This window comes from Oncorhynchus tshawytscha, linkage group LG12, assembly GCF_018296145.1.
Source record: "Oncorhynchus tshawytscha isolate Ot180627B linkage group LG12, Otsh_v2.0, whole genome shotgun sequence".
In the NCBI taxonomy this organism is placed as follows: Eukaryota; Metazoa; Chordata; class Actinopteri; order Salmoniformes; family Salmonidae; genus Oncorhynchus; species Oncorhynchus tshawytscha.
This window is the reverse complement of record NC_056440.1, coordinates 26,347,661-26,359,160: the sequence shown is the minus strand read 5'-3', so window position 1 is coordinate 26,359,160 and position 11,500 is coordinate 26,347,661. Positions and strand designations below refer to the sequence as shown.

General features: G+C 44.0%; 1 protein-coding gene across 1 annotated transcript; it reads right to left on the bottom strand.

Moving 5' to 3' along the window:
- Positions 1–603: 603 nt before the first annotated feature.
- Positions 604–6,865, bottom strand: cfap73 (cilia and flagella associated protein 73). The gene is made up of 7 exons (XM_042331513.1): positions 6,717–6,865; positions 6,468–6,573; positions 6,129–6,233; positions 5,837–6,034; positions 4,995–5,216; positions 4,479–4,637; positions 604–945 (listed from the first exon to the last, which is right to left on the bottom strand). Exons 1-7 carry the CDS (start codon positions 6,770–6,772, stop codon positions 856–858), a joined length of 936 nt encoding a protein of 311 aa, XP_042187447.1. The 5' UTR covers positions 6,773–6,865; the 3' UTR covers positions 604–855.
- Positions 6,866–11,500: the final 4,635 nt, after the last annotated feature.

The following is an 11,500-nucleotide window of genomic DNA, read 5'->3' as shown; positions in this document are numbered from 1 at the left end:
GCTCTTGATTACTATTGTATGATTACTACCCTGTGTTTGATGTTATCTATTTTTAAGTGTTTCTTAAAAGAAAAGGGAATCTTGTTAAACCATTGTTTAAAAATATTTTTTATTGAAACATGTACAGTATTGTATTAATGAATCAGTTTAAATGGAACTCAACAATTTATAGTTGTTATGCAAAATTGGTCAGAATAGTAGAAAACTGGCACCATGCAATTGTTGGATACATTTGATCAAGGCTTGAGAAACACTAAACAGTTTGGCCCTCTATTGATATGTATAGTTAGTATTCCCTACAGTTGCCACTAGGTGTCAGTACTAGACTGATTGCAGAAGTATTATTGTCATCATGCTACGTTTGCTCCACAGCTCTGGTGTAAAGTCGTTTTTAGGGGTATCTGTACTTTACTATTTATATTTTTGACAGACTAACTAAAACCAAATACGGTGTTTGTTTGTAAATTATGTCTGAGTGTTGGAATGTGCACCTGGCTCTCCGTAAATAAACTAAACTAAATTGTGCCGCCTGGTTTGCTTAATATAAGGAATAATATAAGGAATTTGATATATTGGATATATAGCAAGTATGAAAAGTTATTTTTTTCACCACTATTTAAGTACATGTACAACCATATACTTTTAAACTTTTACTCAAGTTGTTTTTTACTGGGTGACATTCACTTTTACTTGAGTTATTTTCTATTAAAGTACCTTTTATGTACTTTCCCCACCACTGCTGCACAGAGTGCTGCCCATAACATTACTATCTGTGTGAAAACAATACAAGACATGGATTGAAATCTCCACTAATAAGACCTGCAGGATCCTCTGTCTAGATCATCCTCCACCTATTCACTTTAAATTGGCTTTAGTAGTGGCATGAGAAGGGCTCTGTTTGAGGTTGTTCACTATGGCAGACTGGTCTTGGATGAAGAGCTGGATCTGGAGAGGAAAACACATTTTGATTTGACTGTTAACAAATTAATATGTCCGCTACTCTACATCACTGTGACATCGGTATCCTTCTCTAACTGTGACATCACTAACCTTCTCTAGCTGTGACATAAATGTGACATAACTGACCTTCAGCTGTGTCATCCATAGGAATAGAATGAATAGAACGGGAATCCCTTTCAAGTCAATGATGACATAATGTAGGGGACTGGCGGCCATTGTGAGTGTACCCATAGGAGCAAAGCAGGAAGTAAAAGCAAGAAGTGTATCCTTCAATCTGTGCTGTGAATTTTTGAATCAACTTTAACTGACATTACAAAATACACGCAGTGGCCAGTTTATTAGGTACACCACCCCGTACTCGAAAACGGTTCGCTCCTACAGACAGTGAATCACGTGGCCATGACTTGCTATATAAAGCAAGCAGACAGGCATTCAGTTACAGTTCGATTAAACGTTAGAAGGGGCAAAATGAGTGACCTAGGCGACTTTTAGCGTGGTATGATCATCGGTGCCAGTCTCGTGAAACGGCTGGCCTCCTGGGCTTTTCATTCGCCACAGTGTGTAGGGTTTACTGATAATGGTACGACAAACAAAAAACATCTAGTCAGCGGCAGTCCTGTGGGTGAAAACAGCTTGTTGATGAGAGGTCGAAGGAGAATGGCAAGAATCTTGCAAGCTAAATGGGTGGGTAACAAACACACAAATAACTGCGCAGTACAACAGTGGTGTGCAGAACAGCACCTTGGAACACACAACTCGTCAGTCCTTGTCACGGTTGGGCTATTGCAACAAACAACCACACCGGGTTCCACTCCTATCAGCTAAAAGAAGCTGCTCCAGGGGGCACGTTATCACCATCACTGGACAATTGAGGAGTGGAAAAACATTGTCTGGTCCAATGAATCCTGGTTCCTGTTGGATCATGCTGATGGCAGAGTCAGGATTTGGCGATAGCAGCATGAGTCCATGGCCCCATCCTGCCTAGTGTCAACGGTACAGGCTGGTGGCGGTGGTGTAATGGTGTGGGGAATGTTTTCCTGGCACACGTTAGCTCCCTTGATACCAATGGAGCAATGTTTCCATGTTTCAAAGAATTCAGACTGTTCTGGAGGCGAAGGGGTTCAGACCCGGTACTTGATGGGTCTAACTAATAAATTGGCCACTGAGTGTAAATTTGATTGCATGAGCCACATCAGTAAGTATAATTTTAATGAACATTCTACATTACTATGGAAATTATTGCATCACAATACCAGGCAGCCATTGCGAGGGTACCCATGAGTTTACCAGTCAAATTGACAAGTTTTAAGTTGTCATGTGCACTAGTACAGTGAAATGGCTTTCTTGCTTGCTCTTTCCCAACAATGCAGTAACCAATATCAGTAATACTATAATTGTTTTAAATAAAAAAGTAAAGTAGAACAAAAACACATGAAAAATAGAAATAAGAAGAACACGAGCGTTAGTTCCCTGCATATTGACACTTGATATTGGAAGTTCCAGGGTCAGTGCCAAAACCACATGGTTTCAATGTGTTTGAGGCCATTCCATTCGCTCCGTTAGAAGCTGTTCAGGAGCCTGTTGGTTTCAGACTTGATGTTCCGGTACCACTTGCCGTGCGGAAGCAGAGAGGACTATGGCTTGGGTCTATGGCTTGGGTGACTGGAGTCTTTCAACAACTATCTGGGCCTTCCTTTCACACTGCCTTATATAGAGGACCTGGATGGCAGGAAACTTGGCCCCAGTGGTGTACAAGGCTGTCTACACCACCCTCTGTAGTGCCATGCGATCGAAGGCGGTGCAGTTACCATACCAAGCAGTGATGCAGCCAGTCAGTATTCTCTCAATGGTGAAGCTGCAGAACTTTGAGGATCTGAGGGCCCATGCCAAATCTTTTCAACCTCCTGAGGGGGAAGAATTGCTGTTGCGCTTTCTTCTCGATTGTTTGCGTGTGTGTCAACCAAGTCCTTAGTAATTTGGTAATCAAGGAAGCTCTTGACCAGCTCCACTGCAGTCCCGTTTCCTGGAGTCCACAATCAGTTCCTTGGTCTTACTGCCTAGAAGCCCATCATCCTGGAGTTGCCTCTTCACTGTTGAAGTTGAGACTGGTGTTTGCGAGTCCTATTTAATGAAGCTGCCAATTGAGGACTTGTGAGGCATCTGTTTCTCAAACTAAACACTCTAATGTACTTGTCCTCTTGCTCAGTTGTGCACCGGGGCCTCCCACTCCTCTTTCTATTCTGGTTAGAGACAGTTTGCGCTGTTCTGTGAAGGGAGTAGTACACAGCGTTGTACAAGATCTTCAGTTTCTTGGCAATTTCTTACATGGAATAGCCTTCATTTCTGAGAACAAGAATAGACTGACAAGTATCATAAAAAAGTTTTGTTTCTGGCCATTTTGAGCCTGTAATCGAACCCACAAATGCTGATGCTCCAGATACTCAACTAGTCTAAAAAAGGCCAGTTGTATTGCTTCTTTAATCAGAACAACAGTTTTCAGCTGTGCTAACATAATTGCACAAGGGTTTTCTAATGACAATTAGCCTTTTAAAATGATAAACTTGGATTAGCTAACACAACGTGCCATTGGAACACAGGAGTGATGGTTGCTGATAATGGGCCTCTGTACGCCTATGTCACGCTCGTCGTAATGGATGGACCATGGTGGTGGTATGCGTACATTATCCTTTAAAAAATAATCTCAGAACAAAAGCAAACAAACTACCAAACGAAACGCTACTGGTGTGTGCACACAGGCAACTAACTGTAGACAAGATCCCACAAATCACAATGGGGAAATAGCTAGCTAAATATGATCCCCAATCAGAGACAACGATAAACAGCTGCCTCTGATTGGGAACCATATCAGGCCACCATAGAAATACAATTCACCTAGATGACCCACCCAAGTCACTATCACGCCCCAACCAGCATAGAGAATAAACAGCTTACTATGGTCAGGGCGTGACAGCCTATGTTTAAAGATCTGCCATTTCCAGCTACAATAGTCATTTACAACATTAACAATGTCTACACTGTATTTCTGATCAATTTGATGTCATTTTGACAGACCAAAAATTCACTTTTCTTTCAAAACAAGGACATTTCTAATTGACCCCAAACAAAACGGAAGTGTAGGTATTCCTCTTTTCTAGGGGGTTGAGGTTAGTGTGGAAAGCAATTGAGATTGCACCATCTATAGATCTGTTGGAGTGGTATGCAAATTGGAGTGGGTCTAGGGTGTCTGGGATGATGGAGTTGATGTGGGTTGATGTGTATCAGGGTTAGAGGTTCAAAGTCTGTTCTATTCATTCTATTTCTATCACTAACCTTCACTATCTGTGACATCACAAACCTCCATCTGAAACATCACAGTGACATCACTGACCTTCTCCAGCTGTGACATCACAAACCTTCTCCAGCTGTGACATCACTGACCTTTTCCAGCGGTGACATCACAAACATAGTCCATCTGTGACATCACAAACCTTAATCTATGACATAATAACATCACTAACCTTCTTTAGCTGTGTCTCTGTGTCATCGATGGCCACGCCCTTTTCCTGCCCTGTGGTCCCACCCATCATGTGGTAGAGGTTAAGGGTCACGACTTTAATTTGGCCCAATAAAAGCGTCTCCTTCGCCGCTGTGGTCTGGATGTGATACCATGTGTTCTCCTGAACAAAAAACATTGTTTATATTCTGGATAGAGAGACATGACTATAATCAATTGTAAATCCGTGACCCATCTAAAGGGATTGTCACTAGTTACCACAGCCACAAAGGCATATTGGCTATATCGTAAACATTAATGACACCAGAAAGTTGCTTTTTGGTCATAATTTAAGGTGAGGGATAGGCATAAGGATAGTGTTGTTAAGGTTAGCGTTAGGTTTAAAATCAAATATTGAGAAGATAAATTGTAGAAACAGGTTTAGCCATAATTATGACTTTGTGGCTGTGGTAACTAGTGACGACCCTCTAGTGACTACCCTCTAGTGTCGACCCTATGAATGCGTGTTCAGGTCTGGTACCCATCTGAGAGCGTTGGAGCGTATCTGGTCCAGCTCTGTCTGTAGCTGAGACAACAGGTTATTCTTCTGCAGAATGCTGCAGCTCTGCTGCTCTGTGTGTCTCTGTAGCGCCCCCCGTTGGCCATCAGCTTGCTCCTGCACCTCACTCTCCCTCTGCCGCAGCTGCTCTTTGGTGGATAGCAGGGTGGCAAACCTCCCCAGTAGCTCCCACACATCCTCGTACTACATACACACACACACATGTACACATTATACATTTGAAACTAGGGTTAGGTTTGTGGTTGAGGCTAAGGGTGACGGGATGTTCAATCGGGATGTGGAGAGGTTTAGGGTAAGGGTTTGGGTTAGGGTTGAAGCTAGGGTTAGGTTTGTGGTTGAGGCTAAGGGTGACGGGATGTTCAATCGGGATGTGGAGAGGTTTAGGGTAAGGGTTAGGGTTTGGGTTTGGGTTAGGGTTGAAGCTAGGGTTAGGGTTGAACCTGGATGTGGACATGAAGCTAGGGTTAGGATTGAGGCTAGGGTTAAAGGTTTCGGGTTAGGGTTGTAGTTGAGGCTAGGGTTAGGGTTATGGTTAAACAGGGATATGGACATGGTATAGGCAGCACGCGTGAGCTGGTAGATTATTTGATTATAAAAATGTAATTTCCAAGAGAAAGCAAGTGCCATGATCCCACAGGAAACACGGTATGTTTTTTATTTTTATTCTCTGGAGTTGAGAACAGATCAGATGAACTGGGGGGTAGATTCATGATAATACCCAGAAGAGAGGAAAGATAGAGGGGGGTTCAGTTTAGCACAGTAGTGCGAATAGGGTGTTTTTAGTGAATGCCAGGCTTGGGTACCTTGGCCAGTCTGAGGACCTGTTCCAGAAAGGTCCAGTAGAAGGCACTCTTCTCCACCCTGCGCTGCAGCCTCAATCTCCAGGCCTCCAGGACAGCACACTCCTCCTTCAGTTTCTCTATCTCTCCCTCCTTCTGACGCACAGCATCCCTCTCTCTCTCTGCTTTCTTCTCACCCCGACCACGCTTTGAGTCGTTTTCCTGCAAGATGGCACATTTGATTACAATGTTTTTTCCAGAGTCTGTGTGTTTCAGTGCCTGTGTGTGTGCGTGTGTGTGTGTGTTAGCCACCAACTTTGAGGAATTTGTCAAATTTGAGCAGCGACTCCTTCAGTTTCTCCTCCTTCTTCTTCACCTCATCTCTCCGCCTTTGCAAACTCTCCGTCTTTAACTCAAACTCCTGTGAAACACACACACACACACACACACACACACACACACACACACACACACACACACACACACACACACACACACACACACACACACACACACACACACACACACACACACACACACATAATATCCCAGGTACACACACAATATCACACACAATATCCCTAACTACGATAGTCACATTTTTGTCACAGGTTCTCATGATTATGAGTACTATGAATAAGAACGTAGCTCCTACCTCTCTGTGTGTCTGGAGCTGTTTATCCACCTCTCTGATCTCTCTCTGTTTCTCAATCATCCGTGTGGCTCCGCTCATCAGACCTCTGTCCCGCACAGGCACTTTCCTACACACATAAGCACGAAAGTACGCATGCAGAAAAGCACGCACACACGCATACACACAGAACCTTCTGTGGACATCAATCTGTGTTCCTTCTCTCAACCCCACTAGCAGAGAGCATACTAACACAAACACAAACAAACTCACATTAAGAGGTGTTCCTCAAAGACAGTACGGAAATAATCCTCCAGATCTAATGCCATTATCTCTGCTGTCTCCAGGGAGTTTCTGATCTTCAGTTAGAAACTTAAGCAGCTTTCCCTTTGGATTTCTTTATACCTTGCTGTACAATCCAGTCTCTATGGCAACACATAGACAAAGCCTCTGTCGCCCCCAGTGGCAAACTACTGACATAGAAATCAAATCAAATCAAATCAAATTTTATTTGTCACATACACATGGTTAGCAGATGTTAATGCGAGTGTAGCGAAATGCTTGTGCTTCTAGTTCCGACAATGCAGTAATAACCAACAAGTAATCTAACTAACAATTCCAAAACTACTGTCTTATACACAGTGTAAGGGGATAAAGAATATGTACATAAGGATATATGAATGAGTGATGGTACAGAGCAGCATAGGCAAGATACAGTAGCTGATATCGAGTACAGTATATACATATGAGATGAGTATGAAAACAAAGTGGCATAGTTAAAGTGGCTAGTGATACATGTATTACATAAGGATGCAGTCGATGATATAGAGTACAGTATATACGTATGCATATGAGATGAATAATGTAGGGTATGTAAACATTATATAAGGTAGCATTGTTTAAAGTGGCTAGTGATATATTTACATCATTTCCCATCAATTCCCATTATTAAAGTGGCTGGAGTTGAGTCAGTGTCAGTGTCAGTGTGTTGGCAGCAGCCACTCAATGTTAGTGGTGGCTGTTTAACAGTCTGATGGCCTTGAGATAGAAGCTGTTTTTCAGTCTCTCGGTCCCAGCTTTGATGCACCTGTACTGACCTCGCCTTCTGGATGATAGCGGGGTGAACAGGCAGTGGCTCGGGTGGTTGATGTCCTTGATGATCTTTATGGCCTTCCTGTAACATCGGGTGGTGTAGGTGTCCTGAAGGGCAGGTAGTTTGCCCCCGGTGATGCGTTGTGCAGACCTCACTACCCTCTGGAGAGCCTTACGGTTGAGGGCGGAGCAGTTGCCGTACCAGGCGGTGACACAGCCCGCCAGGATGCTCTCGATTGTGCATCTGTAGAAGTTTGTGAGTGCTTTTGGTGACAAGACGAATTTCTTCAGCCTCCTGAGGTTGAAGAGGCGCTGCTGCGCCTTCTTCACGATGCTGTCTGTGTGAGTGGACCAATTCAGTTTGTCTGTGATGTGTATGCCGAGGAACTTAAAACTTGCTACCCTCTCCACTACTGTTCCATCGATGTGGATAGGGGGGTGTTCCCTCTGCTGTTTCCTGAAGTCCACAATCATCTCCTTAGTTTTGTTGACGTTGAGTGTGAGGTTATTTTCCTGACACCACACTCCGAGGGCCCTCACCTCCTCCCTGTAGGCCGTCTCGTCGTTGTTGGTAATCAAGCCTACCACTGTTGTGTCGTCCACAAACTTGATGATTGAGTTGGAGGCGTGCGTGGCCACGCAGACGTGGGTGAACAGGGATTACAGGAGAGGGCTCAGAACGCACCCTTGTGGGGCCCCAGTGTTGAGGATCAGCGGGGAGGAGATGTTGTTGCCTACCCTCACCACCTGGGGGCGGCCCGTCAGGAAGTCCAGTACCCAGTTGCACAGGGCGGGGTCGAGACCCAGGGTCTCGAGCTTGATGACGAGCTTGGAGGGTACTATGGTGTTGAATGCCGAGCTGTAGTCGATGAACAGCATTCTCACATAGGTATTCCTCTTGTCCAGATGGGTTAGGGCAGTGTGCAGTGTGGTTGAGATTGCATCGTCTGTGGACCTATTTGGGCGGTAAGCAAATTGGAGTGGGTCTAGGGTGTCAGGTAGGGTGGAGGTGATATGGTCCTTGACTAGTCTCTCAAAGCACTTCATGATGACGGATGTGAGTGCTACGGGCGGTAGTCGTTTAGCTCAGTTACCTTAGCTTTCTTGGGAACAGGAACAATGGTGGCCCTCTTGAAGCATGTGGGAACAGCAGACTGGTATAGGGATTGATTGAATATGTCCGTAAACACACCGGCCAGCTGGTCTGCGCATGCTCTGAGGGCGCGGCTGGGGATGCCGTCTGGGCCTGCAGCCTTGCGAGGGTTAACACGTTTAAATGTCTTACTCACCTCGGCTGCAGTGAAGGAGAGACCGCATGTTTTCATTGCAGGCCGTGTCAGTGGCACTGTATTGTCCTCAAAGCGGGCAAAAAAGTTATTTAGTCTGCCTGGGAGCAAGACATCCTGGTCCGTGACTGGGCTGGATTTCTTCCTGTAGTCCGTGATTGACTGTAGACCCTGCCACATGCCTCTTGTGTCTGAGCCGTTGAATTGAGATTCTACTTTGTCTCTGTACTGACGCTTAGCTTGTTTAATAGCCTTGCGGAGGGAATAGCTGCACTGTTTGTATTCAGTCATGTTACCAGACACCTTGCCCTGATTAAAAGCAGTGGTTCGCGCTTTCAGTTTCACACGAATGCTGCCATCAATCCACGGTTTCTGGTTAGGGAATGTTTTAATCGTTGCTATGGGAACGACATCTTCAACGCACGTTCTAATGAACTCGCACACCGAATCAGCGTATTCGTCAATGTTGTTATCTGACGCAATACGAAACATCTCCCAGTCCACGTGATGGAAGCAGTCTTGGAGTGTGGAGTCAGCTTGGTCAGACCAGCGTTGAACAGACCTCAGCGTGGGAGCCTCTTGTTTTAGTTTCTGTCTGTAGGCAGGGATCAACAAAATGGAGTCGTGGTCAGCTCCACTACTGTGTGTGTATGTGTTTGTGTGTCTGTGTCTGTGTCTGTGCCTGTGTGTGTGTGTGTGTGTGTGTGTGTGTGTGTGGGGGGGACCCCTTTTGTGATAGCAAATTCATCAAGTCAAATCATATTTTATTTGTCAAATGCGCCGAATACAACAGGTATTACCGTGAAATGCTTACTCACAAGCCCTTAACCAACAATGCAGTTATAAGAAAATTGGGTTAAGAAAATATTTAATAAAAAATAAAAAAAAGTAAAAACAATAAAAACAAATAATAAAATAAAAAAGTAACTCAATTAAATTAAATAAAAATAATGTCAATGTGAGGGGTTACAGGTTAGTCGAGGTAATTTGTACATATAGGTAGGGGTAAAGTGATTATGATAATAAACAGTGAGTAGCAGTAGTGTAAAAACAAAGAGGGGTCAATGAATATAGTCCAGATGGACATTTGATTCATTATTCAGCAGTATTTTGGCTTGGGGGTAGAAGCTGTTAAGGAGCCTTTTGGACCTAGACTTGGCGATCTGATACCGCTTGTCGTGCGGTAACAGAGAGAACAGTCTATGACTTGGGTGAGTGGAGTTTGTGACAATTGTTTTGGGCCTTCCTCGTATATGCAGTTGAAGTCGGAAGTTTACATACACTTAGGTTGGAGTCATTAAAACTTGTTTTTCAACCACTCCACAAATGTCTTGTTAACAAACTATACTGTAGTTTTGGCAAGTCGGTTAGGACATCAACTTTGTGCATGACACAAGTAATTATTTCCAACAATTGCTTACAGACAGATTATTTCACTTCCAATTCACTGTATCACAATTCCAGTGGGTCAGAAGTTTACATACACCAAGTTGACTGTGCCTTTAAACAGCTTGGGAAATGCCATGGCTTTAGAAGCTTCTGATTGGCTAATTGACATCATTTGAGTCAATTGGAGGTGTACCTGTGAATGTATTTCAAGGCCTACCTTCAAACTCAGTGCCTCTTTTCTTGACATCATGGGAAAATCTAAATAAATCAGCCAAGACCTCAGAAAAAAATTGTAGACCTCCACAAGTCTGGTTCATCCTTGGGAGCAATGTCCAAACGTACGCAAGCATAAACACCATGGGACCACTCAGTCGTCATACCGCTCAGGAAGGAGACGCGCTCTGTCTCCTAGAGATGAATGCACTTTGGTGCGAAAAGTGCAAATCAATCCCAGAACAACAGCAAAAGACCCTGTGAAGATACTGGAGGAAACAGGTACAAAAGTATCTATATCCACAGTAAAACGAGTCCTATATCGACATAACCTTAAAGACCGCTCAGCAAGGAAGAAGCCACTCCTCCAAAACCACCATAAAAAGCCAGACTACGGTTTCCAACTGCACATGGGGACAAAGATTGTACTTTTTCGAGAAATGTCCTCTGGTCTGATGAAACAAAAATAGAACTGTTTGGCCATAATGACCATCGTTATGTTAGGAGGAAAATGGGGAGGCTTGCAAGCCGAAGAACACCATGCCAACAGTGAAGCACGGGGGTGGCAGCATCATGTTGTGGGGGTGCTTTGCTGCGAGAGTGACTGGTGCACTGCACAAAATAGATGGCATCATGAGGAATTGAAAATGATGTGGATATATTGAAGCAACATCTCAAGACATCAGTCAATCAGGAAGTTAAAGCTTGGTCACAAATGTGTCTTCCAAATGGACAATGACCCCAAGCATACTTCCAAAGTTGTGGCAAAATGGCTTCAGGACAACAAATTCAAGGTATTGGAGTGGCCATCACAAAGCCCTGACCTCAATCCCATATAAAGTTTGTGGGCAGAACTGAAAAAGCATGTGCGAGCAAGGAGGCCTACAAACCTGACTCATTTACAGCAGCTCTGTCAAGAGGAATGGGCCAACATTCACCCAATTTATTGTGGGAAGCTTGTGGAAGGCTACCCAAAATGTTTGACCCAAGTTATAGACAATGCTACCTAATACCAATTGAGTGTATGTAAACATCTGACCCACTGGGAATGTGATGAAAGAAATAAAAGCTGAAAAA